The sequence below is a fragment of the Pogona vitticeps genome, chromosome 2 (genome assembly GCF_051106095.1).
Source record: "Pogona vitticeps strain Pit_001003342236 chromosome 2, PviZW2.1, whole genome shotgun sequence".
Classification (NCBI taxonomy): Eukaryota; Metazoa; Chordata; class Lepidosauria; order Squamata; family Agamidae; genus Pogona; species Pogona vitticeps.
Window position 1 is genome coordinate 153,575,866 of NC_135784.1, and position 18,575 is coordinate 153,594,440.

General features: G+C 43.4%; 1 protein-coding gene across 1 annotated transcript; it reads left to right on the plus strand.

Moving 5' to 3' along the window:
• Window positions 1–1,450: 1,450 nt before the first annotated feature.
• On the plus strand, window positions 1,451–5,728 carry TMT1A (thiol methyltransferase 1A). The gene is made up of 2 exons (XM_020784089.3): window positions 1,451–2,397; window positions 5,195–5,728. Exons 1-2 carry the CDS (start codon window positions 1,900–1,902, stop codon window positions 5,429–5,431), a joined length of 735 nt encoding a protein of 244 aa, XP_020639748.3. The 5' UTR covers window positions 1,451–1,899; the 3' UTR covers window positions 5,432–5,728.
• Window positions 5,729–18,575: the final 12,847 nt, after the last annotated feature.

Genomic DNA, 18,575 nt, shown 5'->3' on the forward strand with positions numbered 1-18,575 from the left:
TTGACTATGAGAGCTACTCCATTTCTTCTATGGGATTCTTGCCCACAATAGTAGACATGATAATCATCTGAGTTGAAATCACCCATTCCCATCCATTTTAGTTCACTGACTCCCAGGATGTCAATGTTTATTCTTGCCATCTCCTGTTTGACCACCTCCAGCTTCCCAAGGTTCATAGATCTTACATTCCAAGTTCCCACGCAGTATTTTTCTTTGCAGAATCGGACTTTCCTTTCACTTTCAGCATCCTTTCGGCTTTGGCCCAACCACTTCATTAGCTCTGGAGCTACTTGTCCTTGTCCTCTGCTCTTCCTCAGTAGCATGTTGGACACCTTCCGATCAGAGGGGCTCATCTTCCAGCACCATATCTTTTAGCCTTTTGTTTCTGTCCATGGAGTTTTCTTGGCAAAGATACTGGAGTGGTTTTGCCAGTTCCTGCTCCAGATGGATCGCGTTTATTCAGAACTCTCCACTACGACCTGTCCGTCTTGGGTGTCCCTGCACTGTATAGCCCATAGCTTCTCTGAATTACTCAAGCTCCTTCTCTGAATTACTCAAGCCCCTTCGCCAGGACAAGGCAGCAATCCATGAAGGGGCCACAACCATCTACATTTATTCAAATTGAGACATGTCATCTTCTTCTGGTTGCTGCACAACGGTGGAGGATGGGGTTTCACTTAACTGGGGCTTATTTTTGGAGTAGGACTTATATTACGAGCATTCTGAAAAATCATACTAGGGCTTATTTTCAGGTTATTTTCGGGGAAACAGGGTAACACAGGATGGTGGTGACTATTTGGAGACAACCAGCTCACCAAATCTTAATGGGCTTCTACTCCGAACTGTCTGCCCCAGGTGTGGATGCTGTCATTCTACTAGGAAATAAAATGTGTGATCCTTGTACACCAGGTTTCCACTGAGAACACCTGGGATTTTGGAAACCAGATGCAAGCAGACTCCATATCTTACTTCTGTTAATGATACAGGAGATTTAAAAAATGAAAAGACACAGGGTGGTGGTGAAAATAGGAGCTACAGAGCTTTATAGCAGCCTCTTCATAACTCTTGGAACTGGCAATACACTGGGTGGATTGTGCAATTTAGTATTTCCATACTCATTTCCTCCCGTGCTCTCAGAGTGGTGTGCCTGCCTCTCCTCCACGCCGCTCCTTCTCCTGATCATGACTCTGGGAGGTCGTTTGGGCTGGAATCTCATTAAAGACCAGAACCTGGATCTCCCTCCCCAGTGTCGCTTTCTAACCTGCACCCCCTGCTGTTCCCGGATAAAACTACTTCCACCGTTATAAAGCACCGATGGGAAGTTAAATTGTTAATGAGTTCCACCGGAGAATTTCCTGAAGACTTGTCCCATTCTCTGGGTAGCCCCCCCCCCCCGATTTCTCTGCCAACGAATAGGGTGGGGGATTTTAACAGGCCAGTTGAGCAGGACTCTAAGTTAAAACGGAAGGGGAGAAGGGCTGACACTACAAGTCGAACCTCTCATCAGTCTTTTGCTTGTTATTTTTGTGTGTGTGATTTCCGCACAGAAATCCGCAGCTCGTCCCGACACCTAAGCCTCACTTTTGCTGAACACGAAAATACAGTAAAAGCAAACAAACGAGACAGCCTTGGGCAGTGCAAGTTACTGTCTGAAGACCTCTGATTTCAAACTATGCGTCACGAGAATAAAATGGCTTTCGTCCCCGTTTGGGTGAGGCTGTTTTCCTAAAAGCAGCGATTACCCCCGGGCACTGTTTCTTTAAGAGGCGGCGCGGAAGAAACCTGCCCAAAAAGACCGGATATCCGAGCAAAGCCGGTTCTCCCAGCGAGACGAAGGAGCTGTTTACGGAGGAAAGTTAGGAATCGCTGCCTGGCGTTTTGGGAGGCTTTTGTGGCGCGATGGAGCTGCTGATCCCCTTCCTCCAGAGGTGCGTCCAGCTCCTCGCCCTTCCCATCTATGTGCTGACCTTCCTTGGCTGGTGGGACTCTATCTGTAAAAAGATCTTCCCCTTTTGGATGAAGAGGATAAGCAGATCCTACAACGAGAAACTCCACCGGGAGAAGCAGCAGCTCTTCAGCCACTTGGCGGACTTTGCGGGTTCGTCCGGCCAGGTCTCCCTCTTAGAAATCGGCGCGGGGACCGGAGCCAACTTCTCGTTTTACCCGCCGGGCTGCCGGGTGACTTGCACGGACCCCAACCCCAACTTCCAGCAGTATCTGCTAAGCAGCATCGCCGAGAATCGGCACCTCCAGTTCGAAGGCTTCGTGGTGGCTGCCGCCGAGGACCTGCGGCCGGTGCCGGACTCCTCCGTGGACGTGGTGGTGGGCACGCTGGTCCTCTGCTCCGTGGCCGACGTGGCTGCCGTCCTGAAGGAAGTCCTCCGGGTGCTCAGGCCGGTGAGGAAGAGGGGGAGAGAGGGAAGCCAGAAGGGCGCCAGCAAGGGCTATTGGGTCGGGCTGCTCTTATCCCCTAACGTGGGTGGCCAGGAGAGGGAGGGGGAGGGGGAGATAGAGGACAGTCCTATGTCCCCCGCCCCCCTCGTCCTAAATTTGCTTTTTCTTTAAGTGGCCAAAAAGACAGCCAGATAAAACAGCTTGTAAGCATCAGTAGTGTCTCCTCTCTCCCCCCCCCCAACATTATTTCTGCAGCTATCCTTGTCCTCTGGGCTTTGGACTCCATCATCTCTTTCCATGGCTGAGTGAGGATAATAGATATTGTAGGCCAACACAGCTGGAGAAGCAAAGGATATACTTACTCTCACTGCCATACCCCCCTCATGAAAGCGCCACATAACTTTTAAAGGAAAAAAACCCCACACATTTTATTTGTTTTTGTGCAAAGTTGAAGTACTAGGCTTTCATTACCACAATCACTGTATAGTTACAACCCTGCTGTGAGGTAGGTCAGGCTGGGAGTGAATGATGGGCCCATTTTGTTGTGTGGCTTGGAGGGGATTAGGAGCTAGATTTCCCAAGTCTCTGCCCAGTACTGGTAACTCCACACTGCTTCACTGGTCCCCTGAAATACCGGGACAAGAGGGGAAGTCAGTTAAAATGTTTAGTTGATTTGTCAACATGGGGAGAGATGCAATTTCCAATGTAGGTAATAGATTCAGAGCAGAACAGCAAAGGGTTAAATGTGCCTGTCACTGCCCACTACAAACAAGACAACAACAAACAAACTTTAAAGGGTTATTAGCTCAGTGAATTAGGCACCTGGGCATAGAACCAGTGGTTTGGAGTTCAGTTTCTCACTGTACTTCCTAGGAGACACACACGGAAAGAGACCTTTTGTAGCCTAGGGCAAGCTGCACAGCTCCACGGCACCCCAATAGGAAGGAGCAGTAAACTACGTCTGACGCTGTGGGCTAAACCGCAGAAGCCTGTGCTGCAGGGTCAGAAGACCAGCAGTTGTAAGATCGAATCCACGCGACAGAGTGAGCTCCCATTGCTTTGTCCCAACTCCTCGCCAACCTAGCATTTCAAAAGCATGCAAATGCAAGTAGATAAATAGGTACCACCTTGGTGGGAAGGTAAAATGGCGTTCCCTAGTCATGCTGGCCACATGGCAACGGAAACTGTTTTTGGACAAGTGCTGGCTCTACGGCTTCAAAACGGGATGAGCACCACCCCCAGAGTCGGACGCGACTGGACTAAAATGTCAAGGGGAACCTTTACCTTTTTGTTCTCTATCTAGAAGACCCTTTAAATTGGATTTGACTTGGCATTGCGTAATTAATTACTGTATAGGTAAATTCACAGAGAGGACTGTCATTGGTTAGATTCCATTGGATGGGGAAAAGGAATGGGGTACATGTGCTATTATTGCCATCATGTCCTGCCCATGGACTCCTCACTGTCATCTGGTTGGCCATTGTGGGAAACAATGCAGCCTTGATTAGGCCTTTGGTCTCATCCAGCAGGGCTCTTCTTAGGACCATGGGTTTGCGGTTGCTCTGAAAGGCCTTTCAGGGTTTGCTTCTAACTGCAGAGTGATCGAGAATTTTAATAAGAAGATTCTAATGTTTGTGGGAGGGCAATGTGAAGACCCCAATGTCATTTTTGGAGGATCCTACCTCACCCACAGCTCCAATTTTAAACAAAATGTTTTGGAGAAAAATATATTTTGCTTATGAAGAACCTTTGGGGGAATGGAGCAAATTTGCCCTGTTCCAAAGGCAGCTACATATCAACTCCCTAAATAAAATGAAACATTTAGCCACTAGGAGCAGAAATGGACTTTTGTTATTAAAAATCCAGTTTTTGTTGTTTTTTTTAAGTTAACTCCATTTTTTTCAGGTAACAGGAACCCACTTTAGCAAGCTTTACAGAATATAACCACCACATTATTATTATTATTATTTTTAAAAAATACAAATTAGCCTCTTCAGCCACAACCAGTTTGGGAGCGGAAATCCTCAGGCTATCAGCAAATCTGAAAAATAGCTCTGCTTTCTGCTGAGATCATTCACCCCGGTTCTAGGAAATGTGATTTGGCCAGAACTTGTCCACACATGTTCTTAGGCTTAAATTAATGGAAGACCTTCCAAATGAATAATAATTGTTACTTTGTTCCTGCATAAACAATACAGAGTCTTGTGGGTCTCTTAAAGGCCAAGACATTTTTTTTTATTGCACAAGCTTTTATGGGCTGCAGCTGACATCATCAGAAGATGAAATGTCTTATTAGCTCAAGGAAGGATACAGAACCACAGAATAATGGAGTTGGAAGGAATCTAAAGGGCCATCCAGTCTAACCTCCTGTTCAGTGCAGGAATCCAGAGCAAAGTATATCTGACAGATAGTTTAAACAGCTATCAAGAGTGAGTTGGAAGTAGCCTTCCAAGCTTTGCTCTGTGCCCCCTCTCAAGAACCCATTGCTGAAAAAAAACCCCACAAAACCCAAAAACACAATAGCACCATCGTGACTCAAAGGCCTCCTTCACTGCTGCAGATGGAAAACTACCAGCAACCCTGAAACTGCCTTGTTTGGTGCTTTATTGCCATTGATGGTGGGAGCACAGATAGATGGGCCACAATGGAAAGCAAGGGGTGCTTCTCACTTCCCAGAAATCCTGAAGCGCCAGAGACTGCTGCTTTCCTGCCACTATTGATAGTGTGAAAGCCTTTGGGACCACAGGGGTGGGAGGCATTCAGCTCCCGACTTCCTTTCATATGACTCGTATCTTTACAGGGTGGCGCATTCTATTTCATGGAGCATGTGGCTGCTCACCGATCCAGCTGGACCTACTTCTGGCAGCAGGTCTGCACTCCCACTTGGAAATCTGTGGCTGATGGGTGTTCCCTGGAAAGAGAGACTTGGAAGGCGCTGGAGAAGGCAAACTTCTCTGAACTGAATCTCCGGCACATAAAAGCTCCACTGAACTGGAGCCTAGTCGAGCCTCATATCCTTGGGCATGCTGTGAAATGATTTTGGAAAACATCCTATTCCATGCCTAGACCACTACCTCATCAAGTGCTCGGGGAAATCAAGGCATCGAGTTAAGGGGAAAGGGAATTAATGGAAATAGTGAAATGGAGAGGGCATGGGAAAGAGGCAATAATATGGGGGGTACCCTCCTGACATTTGGTGGGGTTCAGTACAGAGGTGCCTTGTAAAGTCTGCCATGGCTACTCACAAAAGAGCAAAGTAGTAGCACCTTGCAGAAAGGGCTGCAATAAAGTAAAGGTTTTAAAAGGAACGTCAAATAAAGGTTATTTATCTTCATTTGATTTGGAGTCAAGATGGCAATAAAAAAAAGATGAATCAAGGAGGACCCCCAAATAGGGATGTGTCTAGAGCACATGCACAGCCTCAGCTGACCCCGATGGTAAGGAGAAGTAGAGCTGTGAGGGTTCATGATTGCGCCCCCCCATCCCCACTGCTTCCCCCAAAGAGACCCATGTGGAGTCATGTTCTTGCTTTAAACTGTTAATATCACCCAGTGGGGTCTTTCATAACAGCTTCAGTAGACAGATTGACTCCCCTCTCCAAAAGAGAGAGGAAAGGATTCCATGAAACATCTCCCCATTTTCCTCCATCCAGGCTACCATCCCTTCTTTCCACCCTTGCGGGGGTTCTGGTTGCAGTGGCACTTGCAGCAGTGGGTCAGGCTCTTTTTCCTGCCACTCCCCTTCTCGTGTTTCCCAGCCTTGGGGTTTTCTCCTGTGGGGGAGGGGGAGAGTTCCATTGAGTCTCTTGTGGGTTTCTCCCTCTGCTTTGTTGGGCTCATTGTTGCCCTGGCCTCCTCCTCTCTTCCCTTTCCCTTCATATGAGAGTTTCACTAGGGGGTGCGGGTGCTGAGCATTTCTCCTCTCGGCTTCTTCAGGCATTTTCAGTTTCTCCCTGTCCAGCAGCAGCACGATCTTCTCCCACCCTTCAGGGAAAAGTTCTTCCCATTCCTTTTTTGCTCTCTGACCTTCCCACTTCCTCTGCCCCTTTTTATCCTCTGTCTCCCTTTAATATATTTTATTTTCTCCTCCTTCCCTCTCCCCCCCTTTTTTTCTGGATCGTCTCGCCCTCATCCCCCTCCTGGCTTGGACAAACTCATCTCCTGTTGTCCTTTCCTTTTCCAGGGTAGCAAACAAGGCACATGGGTGGGAAGTGTCTCACTTCCCGCACCCTTTCTTACAGGCACCCAAACCCAACATTTCTAACGATCTCTCCCAGCGGCTTTATAGAGCATGGGGGATAGAATAGAATCCTATGACATCCCACTGCTTAATCACCGTGGGGCTAAGCAAAAGTACCCCAATATCACCCTTTGGAACTAGTTCCAGAGACAGGAACGGAGCCACTGTGGTACAATACTGTACCTTCCACAGAGCCTGTCCAAAAGGAGACTATGATCAATGGTATCAAATGCCACCAAGACAGAGCCAGATCCCCTTGTCTTTAGCGTGGAGCAGGTAATCAGTCAGGGCAGCTAAGGCCTCTTTGATACCAAACTCTGGTCTGAAACTAGGCTGAAGTTTCTTCCAAGAACATGCGAAGCTCCCCATTCACCACCTTGCCCAAAAATCAAATATTTGCCATGGGGAAATAATTGTCACATACTTCTGGGTCCAGATAAGTCCTCTTTGGGAGAGAGGGCACCACCACCTATTTCAAAACAGAAACAACCATCACCTGCCATAATGAGGTATTTGTTACCTCCTGGACCCACCATTCAACCCACCCTTGCTAGATCTTGTCAACCACGATGGCAAGGGTCAAGCATACGCATGGTGAGATGGGCCGATTCAAACTTCTTGTCCACATCAACAAGCCACTGCTGCTGAAACGGATCCCCCAAACCTGCCTAGACTATGCTCTAGTCTAGACACATCCCTAAGTACTGTAACATTTGTGACATCCAGTTCCAAGTGACTGTCTCTTTTAAGTGCCTAGCGAATTTCTAACAGCTGGTGACTTAGGGTTCTGCTTCTAGCCTTTCTGGGTCCAATCCCAAGTCAGCTTGTAACCACTCAGAACAATTCTGCTGGGTGGCAGGGTCAAGATGAAAAAGCATTGGCAAGTAAAACAATTAGAAGGCTAATCATAATTGCTTCGAGACCTGTGCCACTTGAACTCTAGCTGTTATCCGGTTTGTTTAGTCATCCACCAATCTTTGATAAACCAAGGGAATTATAGGCTCCACTACACCACCCTTGAGAGCAACTGTATCAACTACCCCTTCCATATCACCATTCCACAGTGAGACCAAGGCCTCGACTGAATTACTAGCCCTGTCAGCCAGAATCTCCCCTAGAACATTCAAGAGTCCTTTGGATTCCATAAATCTGTGAAGGTGGAACTTTTTATTGGGTCCTCTGCCAATGGAGAATCTGCTGCCATCAAACCAAACTTCACAAGGAAATGATCGGACCATGACAATAGGGTTATAGGAACCTCTCCCTGACAAAAACAAACAAAGATCATCCTTCATTCTTCCGGTGGCATAATCCAGATTCAGAATGGCCTGCCACATATATTGGGCCAAAGATGTGTTGAGACATTTCCATGGTTGCCATGGTGACTATGAAATACAGAACAGGACCTGTCAGGACATTCTCAGAATGAAAGTTGAAATCCCCTAGAGCACTGGTTCTTAACCTTGGGTTACTCAGGAGTTTTGGACTGCAACTCCCAGAAGCCTTCACCACCAGCTGTCCTGACTGGGGTTTCTGGGAGTTGCAGTTCAAAAGCATCCGAGTAACAAAGGTTAAGAACCACTGCCCTAGAGCAATAGTCCTGGAGTTAACTAACCCTAACCCCTGAGATGACCTCCAGCAGAGACGCTGCAGGGTAGAGGGTACACCAACAGCAACCCTATTCTGTCTTTTTGGCACAGCACTAAGTACGGGCTCTCAAAACTGGTGCCAGGGTAGATAAGCTTCCGTGTGTGAGAGATGGAGTCCTTACGGCTGTTGCCAATTCCTCTCCCCCACACCCATCTCTCCAGTCTAGGCTGATGCTAGATCAGGTATCCAGGTGAGCAATGCTGAGAACTGGAGCCCCTATCCAACCCTTCCATCCAGGTCTCAGTAAAAGACTCAATAATTTCAGTCCATCATGCCCACTGCTTGCTCTCTTGGACAGGAATTATGTTAATATTAGTACATTGTGCTTGCAACAGATCTGTTAACCACCTCGCAGCAGAGTAGTGAATACTTTGTCATTTACTTTAAGTTTGTTTAGAAGGTCTATTGTGATGTAAAAACCCTGAAGTGAATTTTTGAGCATTTACTGTCTATTTGTGCCAATCCTGGGAAACTTGTTAATTGGGTCAGAACAGTAGCTCAGAACCATGTCTTTGTCCTCACTAAATGCTTCCTTTTGCTCACACCTGCTATTTTCTTGCATCTTTCGTGCAAATAAACTGACTTTGTATTTCGTACTTTTGATTTGTTGTTTGACAAGTAGATATGCTGTATAATGTCGTGCCACTGGATACAGAGCATTCTGGTTATATAATGCTTAATCTGCGCATCTTTTTAATCCATGTAAAGCCATTAAAGTTTAATCCACTTTGATTTCAACTAAAAAGCAAAATAGGACAACCTTTTGTTGAAATGCCAGCCATTTTCTGTGCATTTGATGATTCAGGTAGGCCTTGGGATCACTTTGCATCCTTAATTATTTTTGTCTGAATTTTAGACCATGGAAGGCACTGGGCCATTGAAATGCTTCCATATGATGGTGAATACAGCAGTTCTTGACAGCTATGTATTTGATTTGGGGGAGCAGTGTGTGCAGCACAGCCTGCACAGAGGATTCTGGGAGCTGGAATCAGAAAATATGTGCATTTCCATGCTGTGGAGAACAGATAGATTAACTTTACAGGAGAGGCGCGGAGTTTGACATTAAGCCCTTCTGAGGCTCTGTGCCTTGTTTGGGAGCCAGATCTTGGAGAGAATACCTGGAGTTCTGACTTCGTGATTTCTCTACCTCCGGCAATCTATTCTTTTGTTTACTCTATTTTATTTGTATCCTGTCTTTGTGCCAGCAAAATAGCTCAAGGAGAACCCCTCCCGCTTTGTCTTCTGGTGACAGGTATAAATGATTTTGTTGAGACAGGCTATTAATTTATTGAGCAGTTTTAAATCCTGCATTCTGGACACTTATTGTTTTATATGAGTTTTTAATACATTTAAGGGATTTTTTAACAGTTTTAACAATTTTAAAAAGGCTGTTACATGTTTATTTGTTTTTAGTGTTACAATGTATTGTAGTTTTAGTTGGTTTGCTTTTTAAAGAACTTGTGAGCCACCTTGGGTCCCGTAATTGGGAGAAAGGCATAATGCGAATGAAAATAATAAATAAATAAAATATGCAAAAGACAAATGCAGCTAAAAAGACAATTACAATATTTTTTTATAAAAAAGCAATTAAACAATTAGCATATTAAAATGCTTAATAGAAGAAAAACATTTCCCCTATTTGAAAGCACATTTCAAAAGATTAAAAAAGTACAGGATTCCCCATTGAAGCCCTTTCCTGGGTAGCCAGTCAGTTCACAAATTCCTTCTTGAGCTGAAAACTCTTTCCCTGTTGACTCAAAGGCAATAGAGAGGTCTCCCCCGGGAGGGATTTCCAGTCTGTGAGCAGCCAGTGAAAAGGCTCTTTCTCATATCCTCCTGAGGCACACCTCTGAGGCTGGCAGGACTGACAGAAAGACTTCACCCCAAGATCTTTGAATGTGGGCAGATCATATGGGGAGAAGCAGTCATTGAAATAACCTGTCAGAACTTTAGTGAACCAGCATTTTGGACTGATCCTAGAAACAACTGCTAGCCAGTGAAGGTAACATAAGAAATTTCAGTCCTTACTGTAACTAGCTGTGGTCAACAGGCTGGCTGCAGTTCCTGGATGTTCTCAACACTTTTCAAAGGCAGCCCTACATAGAGCTCATTACAGTACTGTACCACACATGGGATATAATAGAGGCATGCAGGATGTAACAAAGGCATTTCCCTGCAAGCTAAGAGACAGAAGCAAAGAGAATGAGGAGCGGCCTAGTTGCTCCATTTCAGTAGGGTGGAGAAACTCTGTTTAAAAAAAAAGAACAAGCAAAAGTGTGGCAGAGATCATGATGAGGCCAGGCTGGGCTGCTGACTACCTTGACTGAAGTCTCCCAACCTCCTCATCTACAATCTGCAGGCTGCCACCATGCTTTTAAATGGGAATGTGGGCCACCCACCCCATTAGGTGCTTAATACGGCATTTCCCGTATTTTAATAAGGCAAGCAGTTACAGTGGGGTCTCTACTTAAGAACGTCCCTACTTAAGAACAATCCAACTTAAGAACAGCTCCATTTGCTAAATTTTGCTTCTACTTGAGAACAGAAATCCAAGATAAGAACAGGAAAAAAAAACCTTCCCTGCTCTTTTTTTAATCTTAGGTCATCTTAGGTTAAAAAAAAATTCTCCCCCTAGTGGTACAGTACGTATTAACCAGCTTTGCATTAGTTTCTATGGGAACTAATGCTTCAATGTACGAACGCACCTCTACATAACAAAAAAACAGCCAGAACAGATTAATTGGTTTTCAGTCCATTCCTATGGGAAATTTTGCTTCAACTTAAGAACGTTTCAACTTAAGAACACCATTCCAATACGGATTAAGTTCTTAAGTAGAGGTTCCATTGTAGTTTCTATGGACGGAAAAGAGCAGATACGGATTAAATGGTTTTCAATGCATTCCTATGGGAAATGCAGATTCAACATAAGAATTTTTCAACTTGAGAACCACCTTCCAATACAGATTAAGTTCTTAAGTAGAGACCCCACTGTACGATGGAGTAATAGGCACTGAACATCTGGAGCACCATCCTTCTCTTGAGTGCACAGTTTGTCAGGCAATGTAGATGGAAACCCCCCCCCCACACACACACACAAGAGAGAGAAAAGTTCTGGTTTGGTTTCCTACAGCGTGGACACAAATTTCCTCCTCTTTCACCAAGCAGTTGACAGATTCCCCATTAATCTGAACACTGATTCTAGCCTGGCCTTTCTTCCCATGCTTATGGCAGGCTGTTCACCTTAAACCAGTTTTTAAAAATCCAATTTTACATTTCTAAAAAGCTAATGCACAATCCTTAAAACACCCACACCCACCCACCCACCGACCTGATTTTTGAACATTTCAAAACATTTGTGGGGATGGGAGATAGAGTGGTATGCATTGTTACAAGTACTAACCCATTAAGACTATACATACGTAACATCAGTTGCTGTCTCTTGGTTCCCTGACCTTGGAGAATTTTTGTTTGCTTCATCAGACTGCAGTGAGTGTGCTTCTAAAGCTATGCTTCATTTGTAGTATTCAAATATTAAATTCAAGTTATGAAAAAGCCACTGCTTTTAGGTAGTCATGTAATAAGAAGTTCTGGAGATGACTGTTGTGCATCTTTTGAATAATTATATTTACCTCCAGCCTGAAGAAGACCTTACTCAACCAAAAAACCTTGGAATGTAGTGGTTAAACTGCAGTATTGCAGTGAAGACTGCTCATGACCAGAGTTTGATCCTAGGTGGGACGTAGCTGGCTTGGCGTTGACTTACTTCCGAAGTCGGTAAACTGAATGTACCCAGCTTTCTTGAGGAGGGCAGGGGAGCAATGTGCAGCCTGCTTAATTAAAATTGTAAACTGCCCAGAGAGTGCTTTAAGCACTAAGGTAAAGGTTAGGGTTCCCCTTGACAATTTTTGTCCAGTCGTGTTCGACTCTAGGGGGCGGTGCTCATCCCTGTTTTCAAGCCACAGAGCCAGCGTTTTGTCCAAAGACAATCTTCCGTGGTCACATGGCCAGTGCGACTTAGACACGGAACGCCGTTACCTTCCCACCGAGGTGGTCCCTATTTATCTACTCGCATTTGCATGCTTTCGAACCGCTAGGTTGGCGGGAGCTGGGACAAGCGACAGGCGCTCACTCCGTTGCATGGATTTGATCTTATGACTGCTGGTCTTCTGACCCTGCAGCACAGGCTTCTGCGGTTTAGCCCACAGCGCCACCACGTCCCCACTAAGCGGACAGTATATAACCAGGACACTTTGCTTTTGCTTCAGCCTCCATACTCTTCACGTATATGCCTATCATTAATCTAGTCAAAAACTGAGGAAGCTATATTGCTTCATTGGAGCCATTTGACATTGAACAGTACCTTTGTATGAATCTATCAAAACATGTGCAAGCTTTTGCAGTATTCTTCAGGCTGGATAAGAAATAAAGAGTTGGTTGAGGAAAGGAAATTAAAAAAAGAAGACTGAGTTGATTCCTGTGAAAGGTCACATTTGGTCTCCCTTTAGCACTGGCTGCTGTTTTTGTTTCATGGAGCAGGTTTCCAGTAAAGTAGAAATGCTAAGAAATATTATCCACTCCAAATTATAATAATAATTTGTTGTGATGTACCATCAACCCGCCTTCAACTTATAGCAACGCTGTGAAGGGTGAGCTCCAGTATGTTTTATCATTAATAACAGCAAGAATAGTGTGCTGTCAAGTCAATTCTGACTTATGGTGACCCTTTTCAGGGTTTTCTAGGCATAGAGTACTCAGAAGTGGCTCCCCATTCCCTTCTTGCGGGGGCATTTTCTGGAACTGTGTAACTTGCCCAAAGCTACACAGGCTGGCTCTATTTGCTGGAGGCACCGTGAGGGAATCGAACTCCCAACCTCTGGCTCCACAGCCAGATACCTAACTAACTCACTGAGCTATCTAACCAGCCTGTTGTTAACAATAAAATAATACAATTATAAACATTTTAAAACAGGAAGATGCTTGATCAAAATTAAAGCAACACAAAGCTCTAAGCCTGCAGACAGTTAAAAGTAATTTGAGGAAGACATCACTGTCCTAGATGCATACAGTGTTTCCCCCCAAATAAAACAGGGTTTTATAAAATTCTTGCTCCAAAAAAACGCATTAGGGCTTATTTTCAGGGATGTTTTATTTTTTCATGTACAACAATCTGCATTTATTCAAATACAGTCATGTCATCTTCTGGTTGTTGCACAATGGTGGAGGGCAGGGTTTCACTTACCTGGGGCTTATTTTAGGGGTAGGGCTTATATTACAAGCATCCTGAAAAATCATACAAGGGCTTATTTTCAGGTTAGATCTTATTTTTGGGGAAACAGGGTAACAAAACATGCCCACATTTATTTTGCCCTATACTCACTGTGCCATACAGTCAATAATATTTTACATGTTTTTGAAGCAATACAGCTCTGTGCAGTAGCAGCAATAATGGGATGGAGGTGCACCCTAAAGGTGAGGAAGTGCCTCTCATTCCACCTTCAAGACCTCCTTTGGGGGTATACAAACTATTAATTATTTGTCTTCAATCTTAACACTGTGTGTGCAGGGTGTGCTTGAGAGATAAATTAACTGACTTTCCTTCCCACAAGGGAATTTCGTTATAGATATAGGCATGTGAAAAAGAAAGTATTGTGCACCCTCTTTGAATTCTATGGTTTTACATATCAGGACATCATAAAAACCATCTGGTCCTTAGCAGGTTTAATTTTCAGACCTGCTAAGAGCCAGATGTTTTTTTTAATCATGTCCTATTTTGTAAAACCATAGAATTGAAAGAGGGTGTACTTTCTTCTTCACATGACTTGGCAATCAGACTTACAAAGTAAACCTTCCAGTGGACAACCATTTAACAAGTCACTCCAAATTTGGATATGAAGGCGAGTTAAAACAATGTGCTTTAACGAAACCATTTCCCCATTGGTGGGAAGCACCACTGCAAAAAATAACTGCAAAGTGTGTTGATTAGTTGCTATTTTTTAGAGCATAGCCTTGAAGTAACTAAATATAAATAATGGAATTATCTGTAATTAATTCTGTTTCTAAACAAGGAAGTGCCGCCTGATGTTACTTATTGCACTCCTAGTTTTATTTCTGTTCATTTCCATTACTTTGGTGGAAAGAACAGAGGAGTGATAACAGAATGGCGCAAAACTTGAAAATTTTTCAGAAATTGCCTCTTTAAAGTACACTCTAAAAGTAACATTTAAAAGTAAGGTGAAAACTTTATTCATTATGACAACAAAGTAATTTCATTCCTGCTTTTTCCATTATTTCTAAGATATAACTTTATCATGTGCTCATTATCTCCAAAAGTACCTACTTGCAGATAACTATAATTTGTAACTCATTTTGTCCAGGTTCTGGGAGAGATCAGCAGCTTGTAAAATCAAGTTTTAAAAATGATTGCAGTTTTCTTTTTAATTATAAAGAACTTCTTTTTGAAAACTGAAGTTTTAATAACAACTAACTACTGGCGCTTATTGGCAATTTAACTACAGCTAATTACTTTTTAAAGTAAATTCCAAATTCCAGAGCATGGTGAAACCGTATTTTAAATGGCCAGCTTTATATTATTTAATTTCTATTTTAATCCTGCCTTCTTCCTCTTGTGGCAATCCAAGGCGGCATACTAAAATGGAAAATCAACCATGAATTAAAACAAATGGATTCAGTTTTAAAACCATGCTGTACAAATGTTTTAATATATTGTTTAAAATCTTTAAATCAGATATTAAAATCCTCCTCTCAGTTTTCTGCTGGTTCTCCAAAAGCTCTCTAAAGTTTTCAACGGCCATTGAGACAAAAGGCATAGCTGCAGTTCAGCCGTCCCTCACATTAGTACCCGTTGGATATGTTGGACTACAATTCCCATCTGCCTCAGCCGTCATAACTAGGGAAATTATGTATACTATATCTGCCTATCAGTCTGTCTAGCCACCCTATAGCCTAAGCTATAGACACACACACACATAGTAAAAGCATACAGAGTAAAACAATAATAATTATTATTATCATTGAGGCTGACAGACTAAGACTTAAGGAGAGTAGAGTCCTGGTCAGAAAGCTTGTTGAGAGAAGCAGCAGTGGAGGAGGGGAGGGGGGCAATGGGTACGAGAGTGCTTCCCCTTTGATCCTCAACTTTCCCCTGGAATACAATACAGTATTTCTGTCCATAGACCTCCTCCTCCTCCCTCTGCCAAGCCTTCCGCCACTGCCGGGGAGGTGGTGCTCTATCCCAGTGGTTCTTAACCTTTTTGAAAGAAACGCCCCCTTGAGCCATTGAGGAAGTTGTCATCGCCCCCCTCCCCACAGTGATGATATCTTTTATTTATTTATTTATTTATTTATTTATTTATTTATTTATTTATTTATTTATTTATTTATTTATTTATTTATTTATTTAAGACACTTAAATCCAATGACCCCTGAAAACAAAATTCAATTCCAAGAAAATGAAATGCCCCCCAAAAAGTAAAATTTAATGATTTAGTTGCAAGTGAATTTTAAGACGCAAAAAGAAATATAAAAAGGGCATAAAAACAAATGCAGGAACTAAAAATTTCAAGACAAAAAGTCTGAAACTAAATTAAAATTGGAGGAAAATATATATTCATGCACACTGTTAAAAGGCTGCAGCCATCTTCACAGGTTTGGCTTGCTCCAGCGCCCCCTACCGCCCCCCTTCTGCTCCAGTGCCCCCACACCGCCCCTTTTCATTCTACCGCCCCCCTGAAAAATGAAATCGCCCCCTGGGGGGCGTTATTGCCCACGTTAAGAACCACTGCTCTATCCCTTTCCCGTTGGAGATGTTGCTCTGCCCTCTTTTGGCAGATGTTAGGATTGCAGTGAACAAGATGAGGCAAGGTGACAGCGTGAATGTTGTTAGCGCCCTGTGAGGGGCCCAGAAAGACATTTAGTCCAAGAGAAGAGGTTAAAACGAGATGGACATACCTTTTTATTGCAAATTTCAAAGTAAAAAGATGTACAGTACAAAGGAAATCAAATAAGTCAGACGTTAATCTTTCAATCCAACTATTTTTGTTGTAGAAGTAGGTTTTGTTTTGTTTTAAACACATTCTTTCTCCTCTCCCTCCTGTTCCTCAAACTCCTTCTTTTCTTTGTTGTTGTTATCTTAGGACAGAACAAAAGCTAGAGGAGGGGGTTGAAAGGCGTGGGAAGCAAACGTATTGGGGAAGACAAGCAAAGTGCAGCAAGAAAATAAAACATTTGCCCTGATAGTTGTTGTTGTTGGGGGGGGTAAGCTGTGGTGGTGACTTTCTTAATTCCCAGCATGAACAGCTCAGTCTCCTTATGCTTTCCCTTTAGTAGTCCATGGTTCTGTTCTATGCATACCCAGGAGAGCACTTTCAGTTGTGAACCTCAGAAAAGCATTTGCACAGACGTGAATTAAATTAAGCCTCACAACACCCCTGTGAGGTAGGTAATTACCCGTTTTACAGATGGGTAAAACTGAGGCACATAGAGAGGTTAGGTGACTTGCCCAAGGTCTCTCTCTCTCTCTCTCTCTCTCTCAATCTCTCCACACACACACACATGCACAATGGTGGAACTGGAAACAGAAATTATTAGAGACCCTGGTTTGCAATATTCAACCAATACCTGAAAAAGCAGTTTTCACATTCTTCTTGATAAAACACTCCTCTATCTGCTCTCTCTCTCTCTCTCTCTCATACACACCCCTCATACAGGAACGTAGAGTTTATATATATGACACCTCATTCTGAGCAAATTCTAGAACAACTTGAGAGAATGTTTATACTTTTCCTGTTGAATTCTTCTGCATCACAAAATGCCATTTGGATAAATGCATTTAATTGTGGGATGGGAATTTCTTACTGGCATTTCTTTGCTTTCTCAGAGTTGCTTCACACGTGGCTTTTTTGCCCTGCGTAGAATCCAACTTGAGGGGTGTCTGTGTCTTGTAAGGGAAAGTCAGATTCAGTGTCTCTTATGAGATATTTTTCTTTTGCTATGAGTGCACAGTTTATCATCCACAAATTTCCGATAATGGCTGGCAACAGAATTTTCTGGCCTAAGTGCAAAATTTATAGTCTACCTTTACCTTCACCTCCAAAATCCCAAGTATGGCGTGGAGTTGGCTGGCTTATAAAGCTCTGGGACAAAGATTGGTTAAATTAAGATGTAACAAACCACATTATTATGGGAGAAATGTCTATACCTAGACATGCAAACACACCGACTGACTTCTCATAAAAACTGCTGCTTGATCAGTCCTTTCGATACATCACCACAGAACCTAAAGATTAAAAACAAACACGCCACAATCCTGTCATACCAAGACAAAGGAAATTGCTGCATTGGAGTGGCTTTTGACATACTCTGAACCTCAGATTGTGGGATCCTCAGGTAAAATTCCCCATCAATTTATTCCCAGCTTGTGAAAAAACAAGACACTGCAAACCGATGTCAGTTCTCTCCACAGAAGTGACCTCCACACAGTTAAAATATCAAACAGAAGCCTTTCCTTCTGGGCCCCAGAGCAGTCTTTTAAAAAGGGTAAATAGTCAGTTAATGATCTCCATTAGGAGACATGTTTAAGAACATGCTCTGAGCCACTGGGCAAAGCCAGTGCATGAGACATAGGTGTGACCCTCAGCCCTTTACATGGAAAAGAATATACAGCAGTGATTAGAACAAAGAAATTAAAGTGCAATGTGTATATACTATTATCTTCCACTGGGTTGAATTCAGAATTGCTGTGAGGCAAAGTCTGGGCATCCACTGTCCTGTATGAAGCTCTAGCATATTGTTTCTAAAGGACATTTTTACCAGTACACAGAAAACAGTGAAAGAACACAATGATGGCATGGCAAAGCTATTTATCACCTCTGCTAAAGTTAAAAAAGAAAAGGCAAGGCCAGTGCAAGAACTTTATTGGTAGGAAGGAGTGATCTATGCAGAGAATAAAAGGAGGCCAAGGTTCCAGGGCTGATTGATTGAAAGACCTTACCTGTAATATCAGGTAAGGATATTTTCATGCTGGCACAAAGCCTTGAAACTGAAGCACTCCACATGGTCATAGAACATACAGTGCAGTGCCTCAGACTATAGGCTGTTTCCTCAACATGGTCTTGAGGACTATGGCATTTGAGCCCTTCACTTTCATATCCTATTCCTCTCAAATAAAATCCAGTTCATGGCTATTCTTTCCAATTTTTTCCTCTCTGTCTCCAAGACACAGACACCAAGATTCAGATGTTTAGATATAGTTTTCATTACAAACTTTGGGAATA